Below are 18,126 nucleotides of genomic sequence, written 5' to 3'. Positions count from 1 at the left end.
TGCCCCCTTCTCTGAAAGGCCCGACTGCCAGCCCCTGCTTCCAACCCAACCAGGCTAACGCGCAGGCTGTGGCCAGGGCAGAGCCTGGGGGAGACAGCTGGGGCGACGCTGGGTTTCGCCACAGCAGCCTCCCCCGGGACGTGGCTGTCCGAACACCCGATACGCTCATAAGTTACCTTGGGCCCTTGTCTTCCCGGGTAACCTGGTAATCCCGGCACTCCGAGTTTTCCCTGGGGAAAAAGAAGGGGCTGTGTTATCTGGCCAGCACCTCACCTCTCCATCCATTTTCTCCCAGCCAAGAAAGGACACGGAGAGGCCGCTGCCTGCCCCCTGGGAAGCCGTCTCCCCCGAAAATCCCTGCCCGGACGGGAGGCAGGAGGAGACACGGCCGTGGCTGAGGCAAATCTCCAACGGAGGAACTCTTTATCTGTGAGATTCTGTCGAGCCCTTTTGTAAAAGAGTCCTCGGGGCAAGGCAGGGCGGATGTCTGGTGCACTCTGAGCGCCCGTTCCTCGGCCAGCGCCACGGCAGGGGGGCAGGGGGGCGGGGGGCACAGGTGTAAGGACAGGGGCCTGTGGAGAGTCCCTGCATGAAAGATGATGCCCTGGGTACCGGGGCTCGGTCCCCAAGCTCTGGGGCACCCGGAGGAAGGAGCCCTCTCAGGGCACTGGCCTGGCAAAGTGCTCAGAGAGACCTAGCTCGGGACAAGGAAAGGACTGACCTAGCAATAGACGAATTCGCCAGGAAGGGTGGCCAGGGTGCCGGGGGAGCACATGGGACAGGACCCGACTCAGATTACACCTAGCCCCATCTGGGGGCTTCAGCCCGGCAGAGTCACCAGCCTGGCCACCCAAGGCCGTCAGAAGGGTCTGTCCCCGGGAAGCAGTGAGCATCCTTCCCGTCACATACCTTCTCCCCAGGGGGTCCCAGGGGACCCGGGTCGCCGTTTGGACCTCCACGACCCTTCGGGCCTTCGGGGCCATCTTCTCCTCTGGGACCAGGGGGTCCGATCTCCCCCTGCAGGTCAGAAAAGAGAAGGTGAGGAAGAACCCCCAGTCTCCACCTCCCACCACATGACTCCCATGGCCGTTCTGGGCCCGAGAGTCCGGGTCCCGGGTCAGATCTCGGGGTAGGAGCCACTTAGCCCGCTTGGCGCACCAGGCGGCCTCAAGAGCACGGCACCCGCTCCTGTCTGACGAGACGGGAGCACCGCGGAGCAAGCTACGGGGCTCTGCTGAACGGCCACGCCGTCCCTCTGCACAGCGGTGGGAAGTCCCTTCTCCAGGCTGCACGCTCCTGCTTCTCCAAATGAGTCCCTCTCGGTTGAGGCGACTTTGGTTAACCCCGGAGCTCTCAACCGCTCCTTGCCAAATAGATCAGGACAACCTGTGTGCAGGACGCTGCCTTTTTCCTTGAAGCAGGGATGGGCCGCAGCCCCCGCCGCCCAGGGGTCTGGGCATGGCAGGCACACAGGAGACCACGTGACGTGTCCCAGAGACGGAAGGGTCCTCAACGCTGCCCCAACCAACTTCGCCGCGGTCCAGCCTGGGCCCGGACACGACCGAGGGTCTGGGGGCTTGCCGAGGTCCACGGCAGCGCCGGCCCGGCCTCTGAGCGCCCGCCCCGGCCCTCTGCTCGCTGCCAGGTCTCGCTCTGATCACTGGCTTCCAGCGGCAGCTGGGAGACAGCCGTACCCCCCACAGCAACGATGGGTGTCCCACGGGACACGAAGGACCAATAACTTCCTTATTCGTAATGTCCAATAACTTCCTTATTCGTAATGTCCACTGTGTCCGCGGGCCCAGGACTCTCGGTCCCTAAGAAATGTTCTTCCGACAAAAGGACCCTTCACATATTAACTGAGCACCTAGGAAAGGTCACGCTCAGGGCAGAAGTTTCTCCGCTCCCTGGCTGAGGAAGTGTCCCTGCTGCCAGTCCCACCCTCACCCAAAGGCAGGCCTGCCCGCGGAGCCTGGAGCGTGACCGCCGGACATCCTTTGTGCCATCTCTTTCAGAGATGGACCCTCGTGATGTGGACCCCGAGCGTGTGCACGGCATTGTCAGAGGCAAAGGACGTTCGCCAGCCAGAGAGAGAGAGGCCCCTCAGATGTGGGGCAGAGTCCCGTCACCATGGAGAAAGTTCTAGAAGGGCTGTCTTTAGCAGGAACATAACTGGGACACGACTATGAAATGAATCTCTCTCTTTCGTTCCTCCGCCTTTGATAGAGGCCAAGATTGCCTCTGCCTTTTTAGTCTGTGACACGGCGCCAGGCGCGTGGGGCTCTCCGGGGCTGGCACGTTCTGAAAAGGCACCTGCAGGCCAGCTTTGTCGGGGAACAGTTACGGCAGCGGCACGGCGGCCGACAGCCGTCTGTCCAGGTGCACGTCCAGCTGCCGCCACGGCTGTGCCCACGCGGGTGGCTCGGGCACCTCCCGCCCTCCTGCCCGGGGCCTGCGCTCCCTCTCAAGGGGGTCGGGGCCCTTCAAAGTGCCCGCACCCTGGCGGTGGCGGCCGGCCGACGACCCGGAACCTTCCTCCCGCTTCATCTGCTCTGCCCTCTCCCCACTTAGAGGAAGACACAGCCAGCAGCTTTCTGCCGGGCGCCTGCCGTGGGAGCCAAGCCCATCCCCCTGCAGCACGAGCAGCTTCCTCCAGCGGGGAGGTAAAATATTCATTAAAAAGCAACTGCTCTGTCGCAGCTTCTGATGCCCGAGCGTGAGATTACAGAACACAGGAGCTGCTCGGGGTCCGAAAATCACGGGAGGATGCTCGGGGGACCAAGATGCCATCGGGGTGGGCAGGGACCCCGGCCTTCCCGGGTCGGACGGCATTTCTGCAGCCCCCTCCCTCCGTCTCTTCCGAACCAAGTGAAGCACTCTGCCATCCCGAGTGTCAGCCGCAAAAAGACAAGTCCCCACAGACCCCCTGGGCAGGGGGGTCAGGGCACAGGGCAGAGGGGCCAGGTGACCCCAGGTGACCCCAGTGACTGGGTGTTCACACCCAGAGCCGCCGTGGCTCCGAGCCGGAAGCTGAGGGCCAGTGGGGGGACAAGCACAGAGCCAGGCCCCTGGGCTCCCAGCTGTTCCTGCCTGCGGGCCGAGAGCCCCCCCCCCCCGCCCCCCACAGGCGTCACCTTCATTAGGAGAAGCTGTCCTGCGGCCCCGAATGCCGCAGCCCTCCCCTGGCCTCCCACCCCCAGCCCCGACCCCCGCCAGCACCCCAAAACACTCACCCGATCGCCCTTGATTCCCATGTCGCCTTTAAACCCAGGAAAGCCGTCTTCACCCTGACAAAGGACAAGGCAGTGCCTGGGTCAGCACGAAAGAGCCCACCTCCGGGGCGGCTGGCCCCCCTCCCCCCACGACTCCGCACACAGCCCCCAGCCCAGAGCCGCTGTGTCGCCACACAAGCGCTGGGCGTGCCGGGCGGGGGGGGTTCCGAGCATGAGTCCTGTCCCTCGTGAAGGACGCCCCTCTAACCCTCTGTAGTCGTGGGGTCGAGCTCGTGGTCCGCCGCCCCCACCCCCACACCCCTGCTCCCCGCACAGCTGTGCACAGCTGGGCCCCGCTGGGGCCCAGTAGCCGCTGATGGGCGAGCACGGGGGCGGGGCTGGAGGGAGGACGCCCCAGAGAAGCCGGCCGCCACGGTGGGCCCCACAGACCGGCCCAGCAAGAGCTGGAGGGGACGGAAGGGCCCAGGGCTCGGGCAGTCTGGCTGCGGGGCAGCCCTCAGTGACACAGTCCTGCACCCTCCAGGCCAGGGGAACACATTCCTGCTATTCGCATATTTGGGGATCCACAAGGGTCAGGGACTGCCGTGCGCTCGAGTCCCCACGCAGACAACCACAGACACCCTCAGGCACTTGCACGGGGCGGCCTGGCTCGCCCTCCCTCTCCATCCAGGCCCGGCATCCTGACCTCGTTTGCCCATCGGGGGGCCTGGTCCTGCGCCCCAGGCCGGCCGGCAGCTGGTACGCAGAGGGAGGCAGTTTCCTGGGACTTGGGGCGAACTCGTTTCTCCCCAGCCCGCAGTGCGCGTCCGCTGTCCGGTGATATGCCGGGGACTCACCCACAGCGGCCTCGGGCACTGAGGTCCCAGGAGGCTCTCCTCACCCCCACCCCGCAGGCTGCCCCCCGGGGGCCCTCAGAGGGGCGGTGACCCTCCTGGAGAAGGGGCCTTCCCCGTCAGAACTCGCTCAGGTAGCCCTGTCTCTGGCTAAAGGACAAAAGTGATGGCACAGATGTGGCAAACCTGGGGCTCTGGGGACCCCCGCCAACGGGATGAGGGGAGTTCAGGGAGCCGGGAGCTGCCGGTGGGGACCTCATCTGTCCCGCGGGGAGTGTGCCCGGCCCTGACCCCGAGGGCCCTCAGTCCCCACGCTTCCAGGGGCCACAGGATGACGGCTCAGGGGTCTGCCTTCCTCCACTGGCTCTCCAGGGGGAACCGAGGCAGTGTGCGTGCGCCTGCTCCCCCAGGCTGAGCACGGAGACGGGGCCGAGGCTGAGCCATCGCCACAGCACAGAGGGCCCAGCGTCCGCGCCGTCCCTGTCCGGTGTGGCCATGTGAGGAGCCAGCTCAGGGACGGGAACAGGCAGACGCCGCGGGGAAGGAGCCGTGCCGGGCGCGGCGGGGGGGGCACGGCGACACCTCTTTCCCTCCGTGCCTGGCTCTGCTCCAGCCTGAGGGGCCGCCCAGGGAAGAACACCCAGCACCCCAATGGCCCCGTTGTCCAGCTGCCTTGCGAGGCATCCGCCTGGGGTGTCCGCTGGCCAATGCAGGTGAGCGGCGAGCCTTGGCCTTGGCCTTGGGTGGGGGGGTGCCAAGCCCCCGACCCTCAGCCCCGCCAGGAGGTGCGCCCACAGCCTGCCCTTTTGCAAACAGTCTGTCCCGCGGTGGGGGAGCACGTCCCTCCACACTCAGAGGCCACATGAGCCTCAGCAGCTGTTAGGGCTGCCACGGAAGAAGCCACCCAGCGGGCCTCCGGCTCTGCGGCAGGAAGAGGCAGGGGGCACTCACCTTCTCGCCCTTGGTGCCTTTCAGACCGCGGATGCCATCAGCTCCCTGGGCAAACACGAAGGGAAGAGAGTGAGTCGGGTGGGTCGGAGTCTCTCCTGAGCTCTCGAAAGGGAAGGGTCTAAGCCCCAAATACCAGGAGGGCTGAGCGCTCAGCCCCCCAACCCACCCAAGCTCCCTCACGCTCCCAGTCTCCGAGGGAGGACCCTGCAGGCTCTCCTCACGCCTACGTGAGCCCTGCCTCCCTGCCTCCCCCCACCAAGGATTCCCAGATGTCCCCCGCTGACATCTGCCCTCTTCCAGAAACATCCGTCTCTCTGAGGTCTGGGGAGCCGGTGGGATGTGAGGCCTCAGCATGGCTCTGGAATCGGGCAGACTGCTTGTGGCCTCTGACATCGTCCCAGGTGCCTAGTGCCTCGGTTTCCTCATTTGGAAAGTGGGGGTGACGACAACCACTGCCCTGTTACTGCTGGTGGGAGGGGGATGCAGACGAGCCCTCAGGACAGTGCCCGGCACATAGTTGGTGCTCAAAACACAACAGCTGTGTGCTGTCTGGCCACTGTCATTCTGTATTATTATTACTAACACGCGACAATAGGCATCAGCTCATCAAACTGATTGATAAGAGTGGCACCAGTGCCATTGAACGTCAGCTCAGGACAGATCTCTGCGCCAGACAAGAACTGTAAGGGTGGGACACACTCTCTTTCCTCTGAGGACCCCCCCGCCCCCCGCCACGCTAGCACCTTGCCCAGACCAGGTAAGCCCACCCGTGGAGTGGAGGGAACTGGCCACAGCCTCGGCCCTCCGAGCAGGGAGCAGACGCTGACCGCGGCCAGCTGCCCACGGGACCCCAGAGAGAGGCCAGGCCTCCCATCTGGTTCCGGCCGAGGCGGCGGGCAGGGTGGCCGGGCCACCTCCCGGGGACCCTCGGGCTGCCAGATGCCCTCTGGGGGCAAGAACTGTGCACAGAGTGTTAAGCCTTTTTCCAGGAACTGAGGAGAAGCCCTAAGAAAAGCTGGAGCCAGGCGCTGAGAGCTGGGCCGGGCCTGGGCTGCACGGCCTCCCCTGGGCGGGGGGGGGCAACCGCCCCCTAGATGCACCCCGGGCTCCAGTGGCCCCAGGCGGCCAGATGCCTCGGGACAGAGGGGAGGTGCGGTCACCCCCACACCTCGATGCCCTGGGGGCTCTGGCACCAGCTTCCTCCCTGTTGCCGTGCTGGCGGGGTGGGCTTCCTGTGCCCACGCCCTCCCAGACCCAAAGTCCTACCATTTCCCGACCCAGGTCAGAGGCCAGGGGAACGCGGCCCAGGAGACCAACAGACCAGATCTCTCGGCCACGGCACGGCTGACATCTGGGGCTGGGTGACAGGGGCTGCCCTGCGCACAGCATCCCTGACCCCCACCCGTTACGTGACGGTAGTCTCTCCCCGCAAGTTGTGACAGTCAGAAACGTCTCCAGATGTCCCCCGGGGGGCACGAATCGGCCCTGGGCCTGCCGTCCCTCAGGCTGCGGACTCCACTGCCATTTTCAAGAGCACAGGGAATGAGAATGCATCTCTGCAGTGCAAAGAGCGTTCAGCCCCACTCTTTCCCCCCCACCGCCTGCTTCCGAGTCTAACTGGATCGCTCACGGCCTGAATGAATTTTAATCAGATAGACAAGATAAGAGCATTCCCCATAAACATTTTAAAGCAAACACCTCTTAGCTCACAGACACAGCATTATGCAATTAGCCTCGTACAGAGCCAGCAGACGCTTTTGCGACAAGAATGTATAAAATAAACACGCACGGAGCTCACATAATCGGCATTTCTGCCACACAGGCAACCCTGACAAAACTCACAAGGCGTGCTGGTAAGAGCCCGCTTCAGGGAGAAACCTGCCCTGCCTCGGGCCCCCGGCCCCCGGCCCCTCGCCCCTGGGAAGTCCGTCTGCCCTCGGGCCCTTGGAACATCATGATTCCGGGGAAATGCCGTCGGGCCACTCAGGGTCCGGCACAGGGCGCTTGGTTCGGAATAAGCAAGTGCTGGGTCTGAGTCCCGACCGAGGCATCGATTTTAGGATAACTTGGGGCAAGGTGCTGAAAACTGAGGTCTTGGATTCTCCATCCCCCACACCGCAGGCCAGCCGCGTACACGTCCGAGGGGCAGAAACGCCCAGGAGGATGAAGCGTGGTCAACGGTGCGGACGAGCACAGGAGCTGAGGGGTGTGTCCACGCAAATGCCTCAGGCTGGGCTACTTGCGTCTGCGCACATATTTATACATTTCCCTTCGCGTCAAGCTGAAGTCATTTGGGAACAAAGTGAGCCGTTGGCTTTTCTGAGGCCTCGGCATCGCCTAGAGCTTTCGGACGCTACGGAGGAAAGAACGCCCCCCCCCCCCCCCCCCCCCGCCCCCGAACTCGTTCCTCAGGGCACATCCCTCTCGGTATACATGTGCCCCTGGTGCCCAGACAGCGACATGACTGGAAATTAAATCACACAACTCTAAGCAAACCCGGTTAGCTGTGACGGAGCAGGCGGGCCTGTGTTTCGGGTATCGCTCTGGAGCTCCGTGCCCCCGTTTAACAAGGTTCCAGAGCCCCTTGGCACCACTAACACGACTGCGGGTAAGTGGACACCTCCCACGAGCATCTCGCCAGCGCTCGGTCCCCCGGGTGTCATCCTATGGGGACGGACTCTCTCGCTCCGGATGTGCAAACGGCCCGGAAGGGACGTTTCTGAGTTTCCCCGGGGAAAGAGGGACAGGCTGTTCCCCTTGGCTGAGGTGCGTACCCGTGCGGGGCCTGGGAGGGGGCGGGCACTGGGTGAGAGCTAAAGCAGCGTCCCGACAGATGGACAGGCGGCCACCGCCCTGACGCCTACGTCGTCACAGACGCACCGGAGCTGTCCCCTGCTCCGGGATCAGCCCCTCCTGGCCCTGGCTGGCCACTCCCTCGCCTGTCCCAGCCCCCTGTCCCGGGATCCCACCTTTCCCTCAAGAGCGCCGGGGGGACCGGGACTGCTGCGCCCGCAATCCCAGCCTTGGCCTCCCGAAGGGCGCGAAGCTGCCAGAACCTCACCTTGACTCCTCGGGGACCCGGATAGCCGATGGGGCCCTGGGGGCCGGGTGGACCCTGAAACGAAAGGGGAAAGACCGTCAGCTCCATCCGGGGTGCGGTCGTGTCCGGTCCGCTCTGGGTCCTCCCACAACAGCTGGAAAGCTTCCGTTCCAGCAGCCAATTCCTCATGCTCCGTGCGGAGCGGACCCCGCACATCGGACCCTTGGAGGGGCTCCCACTGGGCGGGGGACGCCTGCTGTGTCTCCTGCTGAGGCTTTTGCCGGGGACCGAGGTGCGGCCGCCGCCCAGAGGTTCGGGAGTGCGAGGGGGGCCGTGAGATGGGGAGGGGCCCTGTTGCTTCGGGCTGCCCTTAAAGAAGTGCGCTCCCAGCAGAGGCACCTTGGGTGATGGGGGAGAGCTTCCGGCTGGGAGAAGGGGACGAGGGCTGACCGTCTGGGGAAGGGAGCCCTTGACGGCGTGAGGGCCTTGCTGACCACTCACTGCCCCGGCTCCCCGAGCAGGTGCGGGCCTGGGGAGGGCCGGGAGAATGAAGGGACGGAGAGGCCGACTTCTGCCACAGACAGGGCAGCGGGCAAGTCCCTGGGGGCCAGGCCACCTCGAAACTCCATCCCGGCCTCAAAGCCCCACGTCCTGGCCCCCAAACAAACGAGGGCCATAGGTCAGCAGGAGCCCCCGGCCGAGAACCTGCACAGTCACCCAGCTTGCGTGTGGCCAAGGTTACGGCGGTGCCTGCACCCCCATGTGCGGTAACCGAGGTGGGGAGGGGTCACGGGGGACTTAGGCGGAGCTCCATGCCGCCCCAGGCCGGGACCCCGGGGCACAGACAGCAGACCAAGGGCACAGTCGTCTCTGCTCACTCTCTTCTGAACCCACCTGGCCTCCTTTCTCTCCTGGAGGGCCTTCCTTGCCAGGGTGCCCCTGTCAGGAGAGAGAAGGCGTTAGGCAGCGGCCACCCCCCACCCCTGTGTTCAAATGTGGGAGGGAGAGCCGGGTCCCTCCCACCGCCTTCCCCCCCACACCCCCAAACACAAAACAGGAACCAGAGAGGCAGGAAGTCAAAGGCATCAGGCAGCTGGGCACGGAGGGCACTCACAGCCACGGGGCCCCGAGCCAGTCCTTCAGTCCTGACCCTCGGCTGCCCCATCTGTCACCTGGGAATGGTGGCAGGCCTGGCCACGACCCGGGGTGGCATGGAGGAGAACGTGCTGGCAAGCCCACGGGTGGGATCCAGGCACCATCACGTCACCTGACTGTACCCAGCCCGCCCCCAAGTGCAGGTGAGCCGGGACAGTGACCACAGGGCATTTGCTCGTCTCCTGGCATGAAGGCTTCTGTGCCAAACAAGGACGGATGAAGCGGGACCGGGGGTCTGGACATCTGGCTTCCCGGAAGGGCAGGCGCCATGCTGTCTGCAGGACACAGACTCTTTCACGTCGGGGATGGCAGGCTGGTGCTGGGGTGGAGGCCACGCCCTGTCATTCGACTGGGGTCCCAGCACGTCCCCAGGTCTGTGTGCAGGTGCCTCCCAGCCTCCCGGGTGGCACGTGCCAAAGCAGAGGACCTACTCCCACAACACAGGTTTGGAACCAACCCCAGTAGAAATGGTTATGGCCCCCGGGTCACTGCCCCGTCTACCCGAGCCCCAAGCAATTCAGTTCTCAGGAACGCGAGCTCTCTGACTTTCCAACCCAGGTCGGTCACTAGGTTTAGGCCTTTGAGTTCCTGAGGCAAACACAGACGATGACAGCAGAAAGAGACCCACTTCGCCGAGGACACTGGCAGGGCGCTGACTCTCGACCTGGTTACGTCCGACCCACAGTGTGGTCTTGGGGAAGTCACTTGCCCTCTCTGGGCCTCCACCTCCTCATGGGTCAAAGGAGAGGGTGGGCCAGGTGCTCTCTCAGCTTGCGTGTTCTAGAACGCAGCAGCATCACGGGCACCCACATCTGGTCCCTTTGAATAAATGATTTGTGCGTCTACCTTCTGATCTTTACTAGTCATGCGCTTGGATTTGACACCGTTGCAAATAGCCCGCCCCGAAGTGCACAGCAAGGACCCCCCCCTCGAGGTCCTTCTGCAGGGTGGGGGGCGCCCTTAGGGAGCTGCGCCCCCACCTTCGAGGGAAATCGGGCACCAGATGGACCGCACCTGCTGCTCTGGCCCGCGGGGGCCACACCACCCGCCACACCGCCTTTCAGAAACAAGGCTCACAGCTCCAACGCCTCACGTGGCAGAGCTGGACCCCAACAGTGCCAAGGAGAAGGTGACCTGCTTTAGGGTGACCAGGAACGGGTGGGTCCTGTCCCCTCTCTGCCACATGGGCTCTATGGAGCTTCCAGCAACCACAGACGTGTTTCTGTTAAGGAACCGTGTGAACAGGGAGGGCAGGTGTGGATGCGTGAGCCCCGGGCTCCGAGTGCCACACACGCTGGGACAGAGCCACACTGGTCCCTCGGAGAACGAGCAAGGCCCTTCCACACGGTACTGTCCTCGCTCACGGGGCGGCAGGGACAGAGTCCCTGCAGGGACTGCCAAGAGCCGGTCTGAAAAGTGCTATGGACTGCGCCCGGCAGCGAGCGCGTGGGCCACTCACGTCGGCGGTTATCGGAATGATTAGCATTATTTGAATTGAGGCCAAATGTCTTTACGTCCGTTGTAAGTTGCGTCTACAGAATGAGAGTAACTGTGGGGAGAGCTCAAAGCTCGCTTAAAAACGAGGGAACAGGGGCGCCTGACGGCTTGGTCGGTCGGTTGAGCGTCCGACTCCGGCTCGGGTCATGATCTCACAGCTCGGGAGTTGGAGCCCCGCGTCGGGGTCTGTGCTGACGGCTCAGAACCTGCTCGGGATTCTCTGTCTCTCTCTCTCTCTGCCCCTCCCCTGCTCACATTCGCTTTCAAAATAAATAAATAAGCGTTAAAAAAAAAAGTTCCAAACAATGTGCCAACAAACAATGAAAGGAAATACACCAGACTAAGAGATTGATTTTTCCGCAGTGAAAAGCCGGCCATTTTCCGTTCCCTTCTACGCGTTTGCGTTTTTCCAATGCTCTATAACGAGCACTGCTTGTATGATGGAAAAATAATAAGGCTTAAATTATTTGTATTTGATGTTTCTCTGGTTAAAAAAGTAATATATGTTCCTTGGAGACAATCAGGCAAGTGGGAAAGGAGACGAAGTCCCTCGTAACCTCACCGCACGCAGCAACCCCGGCTAATTGCGTGACGTGGCTCCTCTGATCCGTCTTACGCACACACGCGCCAAATGCACCACGTGGTATATTTTTAATGTGATTTTACGTGTCGGGCCTGTCCTCATGTCACAGAACACTCGCCCAGAGTTGGTTCTTACTGGCTCCGTAATACTCCTCGGAACCATAACTCACGTCCCCATCGCCCCGTTGTGAGCTCTCCGGGATGATTTAACAACACGCTTCAGTGCGCGTCTGCTCCGAAACGTTCCCTCCTTCCGAAGGGCTTTAAATCAACCTTCCTTTCTGCAGCCGAGGCCAGACCCAACCAACTCGAGGGAAGAAGGGAAGAAAACCCTCTCCCGTTCGGAGCGTGTGCTTTAATCTCTCTGTTCCTGCAAATTCACGTACGACAACAGGCACCTGTTCCCCTTTGCGTCTTTAGCGTTAAGCACCTTCAGTGAGCAGCTCACACAGCCTTGGTCAGACGGGCCGCCGTGCGCTCATATTTCAAGTTTAAGTGTTTGCTGGGGGGTGGGGTGGGAAGTGCCAAGTCTAGGACAGGCAGCCCACGGCTCCACGGGCACGGGGCGGGGGTGGGGGGTAGTCTTCGAGGTCTAAGTAGGAAGGAGCCTGGACCCGTCCCTCAGGGTCTCTGGAGCATCAGGGGTGTCATTGTGGGGACGGGGGGTCTCCGGGGCAGAAGCAGTCAGGTCAGGGAGGTGGGGGCCTGCAGCCCGCCCCACTCCCCAGCACTGTCTGCCCCATAGGGCTGCGGGCCTGGCCCGTGTCGGACGCCCTGCACACAGGAAAATGCGTGCAAGGAGATGCACCCACCTGCCATCAGTGGGGTAAGCCCTGGCGGTGGGATCAGAGTGGCTTCCATTTTGTCGTCTTTTCATCTATTTTGCTAATTTTCCGTAACAAGTTATTTTACAGTCAGGAGAGGAAATTCAGCGTGAACGTCAATCAAGAGAGGTAAGCCACCACTGCATCCCCACCGCCAAACGCGTGGAACACGGGAGGCCGCGGGAGGCCCGGGGCGGCTTGCGTGGGGCGGGTGGTGACCGGCCACTGGCTCAGCCTGGGACGGGGCGACTGCTGGTGTGTGATGCCCTGGACCCCGCCATTCTCAGCCCCGAAAAGGGAAGCCGTACCTTAAACAGTCCCCAGTTAATTGTCAACGTACTGAGCTCTTGCTTGGGTTTGACCAGCATTATTAGAACGATAAGATACGCCGTGTCTGAAATAAATGGTTCAGATAGTCCTATTTTCGGAAATGTGCTGTGTATGCAGCATCACCTGAATCCTCTAAAAAAAAACGTGAAACCAGAAATCCCAGCAGCAGCTTGCAAAGAGGGCGGTGGGTACAGATGGGTCCACACACACACACACACACACACACACACACACACACACACCACACACCTCGCACGTGTGTCACCTCCCCACCTCTCCCTCTGCCAGCTCAGCCACAGGCTGACTTGTCACTGGCTCCCTATTCCGAGGCGGTCCCTAATCTGGCTCCACAGCTGCGCTCACACATGGCAAACGCACTGGTTAATACCCGCCTTCGCAGTGTGTGATGGCTAAAAATACACTCAGCGCGCGCTGTCCTTCCCTTCAAACACCAGCGACACGGGGAACGGCTCGGAGCCCAGCCCAGCCCTCCTCGGGGTTGGAAATGCAGGCTGGGTTCTGGTCCTTAAACAGCGCTCCCAACAAATGACTCCTTCTCCTAGTCGTGTAGTTTCCACCCCTTGATCAGAACCCGTCATGGAAAAGTGCGCCCAGAGCCCTATAATCGCTGGGCCACCAGTCACACAATCAGCTGGGTCTTTCTTTATCGGTGGAGGTGGGAGAGAGGAGACAGGAAGGGGTGCCTCACCGCAACCGGGGGCGAGGGACGAGGGGCGAGGGGCGAGGGGGGCGGCCGCTGGCCTGGGCTCTCCATCCCTGGGGGCACACGGGGCAGGCAGTGCCGAAGGGGTGAGGTGGGCAGGGTACTCACCGGGGGTCCGTCAGCACCGGGCATTCCTGGCAGGCCTGGTTTCCCCAGGGGACCCTAGAACAAACCAGAGACCCCCTGAGCCCTGGGGCCACCTCTTCCCTAGGCCGACCCCAAGGGCACTTCCCGACATTTCCGCTCAAAGAACATTTGTTGAAAGGGATGCTCAGAGGCACTGAACGCCCCCTGGCACGGGAGCTTCCGGCAACTGAACCCCCCCAAAGGAGAGGACCCTCCCCCTCTGCTGCTTCCTGGGCCCGCGGTCTTGCCAGTGGAACAAAATCATCCCACGTGGAGGCAGGAGGGCTTCTCAGCTGGTGCCCAGGTGTGAGAACCAGGTGTGAGGACCACACCTCGGAGGTGGCCCCGCCGTCAGCGGAGGGCCTGCGCTCGCGCAAAGATCTGGGGGTTGAGCACGAGCTCGGCAGGTGCTCCGGTGGCCCCGCTCTCCCCCAGCACCTAGGACTCAGCGGGGGCCCGGATGCAGATGGGGGGTGGGGGGCGGTTTGCCAGATTTAGCAAGAACAACACGGAAAGCAAACAACAACAAAACAAGTCTTCAGGCTGACAACAAACAGTCAAATTTGACCGGGCGCCCTTTCTGGTCCTGAATCCGGCAACCCTCCGCACCGCTAGACAACGGACGGATGAGTGAATGAATGAACTTATGACCAGTGACGGACAAAGGTCCCCGATCTCCCCCCGGTCTCCTTTCCCGCGTGCGCAGGGCCCTGAGCTTCCCTGGCTCTGGGAAAAGAACAGAATCACGCACAAGCTGGGGATGGACCGCCACTTCCGCGGCCTGGGCTGCGGTGGAGGGAGCTCCCCAGGGGCCGGAACGCACCCCGTGGGCAGGTGGGGGCGTCCCTATATCTGCACAGCCACTCACCTTTTCCCCTGGAGGACCGATTGCACCCTGGGGGCCTGGGAGACCCTAGGAGAGGAAGGCAAGGTCAGGGAACTGGCCGGCTCCAGGCTCCGCCCTGCCACCCGCCCACCTTCCCTGCACCCTCTCCCTCATCTGGGATGACTCCGTTCTAGGTCACACGTAGGCTGCCGGTCCCTTGGGGCCCAGGAGACGCCACCGAGACCCGCACCCTCCCCCCCACCCCCGCTGGCCGCTGCTCACTCACCTGGGCACCTGGATTGCCCTGCTGTCCCGGGGGGCCGGGCTCCCCCTGGGGGCCCTAGAGGAAACACAAGCAAGGCACTGATGGGGACTCTGGAGGGCAGGCAGGTGCCCAACACCAGCGTCAGAAGAGGATGCCCAGACGGGAAGAAGCAGGCGGCCCCGTGGCAGAGACGAAGCGGGTCTGGGCACCTGCAAGGATCCCCACGCTGACCCGGACGTGAGGGGCACCCAGTCGTCTCTGCCGGGACACCCAGACAGCCGCCAGGAAGGAGCGACCATGAAAGGAAGCGACCAGAAAGTACTCTACTTGGTGGAAAACTTCCAAGACGTCGCACTAAAGTCTCCCAGTAGGGCCAGGGGACCTATCTTTCGCTGGGCCTGGCTTACAGTAAGTGCTCGTCACCGGAGCACAGGTCAGGGAGACAGACAGCTCCCTCCGCACCTGCACAGACACGGTCTGGCTCCGGTCGGAATAAGCACGGCCGCCAGCTCTCCCACTCAGACTCCACCTGGACCCAGGGCTCAGGGCCTGTGCCCTCCACCTCACATCCCCTTCCGGTTTGACGGTAGTAACAGTGGGCATCAGACCCCCAAGACCTACCACATTTCCTTTCGGACCTGGTTGGCCATCCATACCCGTCACACCCTGGATGGCGTTGGAAAGAAAATAACAGAGTGCTGAAGAATCAACCACAGTCACAGGGAAAATCCCACCCAACTCTGCTCGGCGTCCTGCCCTCACCGTGCCGGGGGGCGGCAAACCTACTGGGGAGGGGCAGGGGTTGATATTAAAGAATCCTGCAGGCTCGATCGGCCAGGGGTCGATGGAGCTGTCGGGCCCGAGCATCGGGTGGGCCAGGCCCGGAGAAGCCACCCACCGGGACAGGGCCCCGACAGAACCATGGGCTACCCGCTTCCAGAACTTTCCAGAAGTTGCTTAGAGTGCCTTCAAAGGAGAAAATGAGGCATCCTGGGGACCGTTTAAAACAGTACATGTCGCGTGAGAAGGAGAAGCTGTACGGCCCGCTGGCCTCTGTGCCTCCTCCCGCAAACCCACGCCTGTGGAGGGCTCTGTCTGCCTAGGAGCCTCAGAGCCCCGGCGACACCTCGACCAGCCCCGGGCAAGTGTCCGAGCGGGACAGACGTGCAGAGGTGACAGGCCTTACCGGAGGTCCAGGAGGGCCCGGGGGCCCCTTTGGCCCCAACAGACCACGCGGCCCCTGCAAGAGGAAAAGGCAAAGGACTGTTCACACTTGGCCAAGAACCCGGCGCCAGCCCTGCCCCAGGCAAACCCCGCAGCCCCACCCCCACCCCCAGAGTGTTTGCAGCAACGCAGGTGTCCACGCGTCCCGGGAAGCATGGGCAGCACCCGTCCTCGCCCGCGACACCTCCTCAGCCGCCCCACCTCTCCACCAGCTCTGGGAAGCAGGGGCGGGTGCATGGAATGAACCGGCAGCTTAGACAAGGGATCAAGGGGCACCTTCAGAGCAAAGGGAACCTTTCAGCTCAATGGCGCCCTTTCACACTCGCTCGGGACAGGTGCACACAAAAGCTCTCCCAGCGGAGGCCACGGAGATACTCCACTGCATGGAACGCTTTTGTCCACGTCTCGTCACTGGCTCCCTCTGCGCAGTGACATGTGACTGCATTTCTGCCACCGGAGGGTGGAGGGAGGAGAAACTAGTTCTCTGATGGGGACGTCGTGACCAAAGGCAGAGCTGAAGCACGGGGCTCGGGGTTTATTTCTGGGGCGCCACTAAGGCCCAGAGCTCAACCCCTCCCCCCTCTGCAGCAAAGGGCACGTGTGGGGACGGCCCATGTGCACATGGAGGGACACAGCCCCAAGGCAGCGCCATTCCCAGCACGGTTCACGAGATTCAGAAGGTAACACAGCAGAGGCATCGCCCGTCACCCAAAGGAGCCCCATCCTGAACCTCACGCTTGCCCCACTCCTGGGGGGATTTTCCAGCCTTTAACCAAGGCACGAGTGCCCTGAATTCTGACGGAAACTCCTGAGACTCAGCGGGAGAGGGCTCCTTCCCACACTCAGTGCCACTTAACTATCCCTGTCGTTATTTAAAAACCTAGAAAATGCTTTCTAGAAGTTACTAACCCGCAAGGTGACGCTTCGGCGTGTGTTAAGGAGGGGACTGCGTAATGGATTCTCCTTAGAGGCGAATCAGGCATCCAGGGCATAACTTAGTCCCCGGTGAATGTGTGAGCCCAAGCCCAGGCTCTCTCCGCGTACCGCTTGCAAGGTTTCCCCTCAATTAACGTCGCCAGATGCATACCGCCGTGGCGACGCGGGCAACAAAAATGAGCCATTTCAGAAGTAACCACAGGTGAGATGTAAACGGTGTCCTTTGTCACTGAGGAAGTTTGCTTGGGCCCTAAGAGAAGTCGGCTTCGGGAAAAGAGCCGTTTGCTGCCATGGCAGGGCCACCCTGATGCAAGGCTCCACTTTGGGGAAGTGTAGACATCAGAAGGGATGGTAAACCGTCTGATTAGTCACCACAACTGCTGCTGGGCACTTGCCTGGTGCACTCTGGGCGTCCACTATGCCTACATCCTGGACACCCACCATGATGGCCCTGCACATCCACCATCATGGCCTTGGACACCCGCCATGATGGCCCTAGGACACCCGCCATGATGGCCCTGCACATCCACCATGCCTGCAGCCTGGATACCCACCATGATGGCCTTGGACACCCGCCATGATGGCCCCAGGACACCCGCCATGATGGCCCTGCACATCCACCATCATGGCCTTGGACACCCACCACGATGGCCCTAGGACACCCGCCATGATGGCCCTGCACATCCACCATCATGGCCTTGGACACCCGCCACGATAGCCCTAGGACACCCGCCATGATGGTCCTGCACATCCACCATCATGGCCTTGGACACCCGCCATGATGGCCCTAGGACACCCGCCATGATGGCCCTGCACATCCACCATGCCTGCAGCCTGGATACCCACCATGATGGCCTTGGACACCCACCACGATGGCCCTAGGACACCCGCCATGATGGCCCTGCACATCCACCATCATGGCCTTGGACACCCGCCACGATAGCCCTAGGACACCCGCCATGATGGCCCTGCACATCCACCATCATGGCCTTGGACACCCGCCATGATGGCCCTAGGACACCCGCCATGATGGCCCTGCACATCCACCATGCCTGCAGCCTGGATACCCACCATGATGGCCTTGGACACCCACCACGATGGCCCTAGGACACCCGCCATGATGGCCCTGCACATCCACCATCATGGCCTTGGACACCCGCCACGATAGCCCTAGGACACCCGCCATGATGGTCCTGCACATCCACCATCATGGCCTTGGACACCCACCACGATGGCCCTAGGACACCCGCCATGATGGCCCTGCACATCTACCATCATGGCCTTGGACACCCACCACGATGGCCCTAGGACACCCGCCATGATGGTCCTGGACATCCACCATGCCTTCAGCCTGGATACGCACCATGATGGCCCTGCATATCTGTCATAATGGCCCTGTACATCCACCACAATGACCCTGGACACACGCCATGATGGCCCTGGACACCCACCATGATGGTTCTGGACATCCTCCATGATGGCACTGGACATCTGCCATGATGGCTCTGAACACCGCCATGATGGCCCTACACACCCGCCAGGATGGCCCTACACACCCGCCATGATAGCCCTGGACACCT

The 18,126-nt window shown here is 62.3% G+C and overlaps 1 protein-coding gene across 2 annotated transcripts in view; it reads right to left on the bottom strand.

The window, feature by feature from the left end:
• The window catches only part of COL5A1 (collagen type V alpha 1 chain), a 150,348-nt gene that overhangs the window by 46,500 nt on the left and 85,722 nt on the right, over positions 1-18,126 (bottom strand). For both annotated transcript variants that reach the window (XM_086684456.1, XM_086684457.1), the window contains exons 21-31: positions 15,573-15,626; positions 15,008-15,052; positions 14,408-14,461; positions 14,164-14,208; positions 13,278-13,331; positions 8,952-8,996; positions 8,079-8,132; positions 5,018-5,062; positions 3,234-3,287; positions 910-1,017; positions 177-230 (exon numbers count right to left, since the gene is read on the bottom strand). In XM_086684456.1, the coding sequence (XP_086540582.1) occupies positions 177-230; positions 910-1,017; positions 3,234-3,287; positions 5,018-5,062; positions 8,079-8,132; positions 8,952-8,996; positions 13,278-13,331; positions 14,164-14,208; positions 14,408-14,461; positions 15,008-15,052; positions 15,573-15,626 (612 nt within the window). The remainder of the gene's footprint in view (positions 1-176; positions 231-909; positions 1,018-3,233; positions 3,288-5,017; positions 5,063-8,078; positions 8,133-8,951; positions 8,997-13,277; positions 13,332-14,163; positions 14,209-14,407; positions 14,462-15,007; positions 15,053-15,572; positions 15,627-18,126) is intronic.

Source organism: Puma concolor, chromosome D4, assembly GCF_028749965.1.
Source record: "Puma concolor isolate L17-30 chromosome D4, mPumCon1.1.hap2, whole genome shotgun sequence".
NCBI lineage: Eukaryota > Metazoa > Chordata > Mammalia > Carnivora > Felidae > Puma > Puma concolor.
The sequence above is the reverse complement of the archived record's forward strand: the minus strand, read 5'-3'. Positions and strand labels throughout refer to the sequence as shown.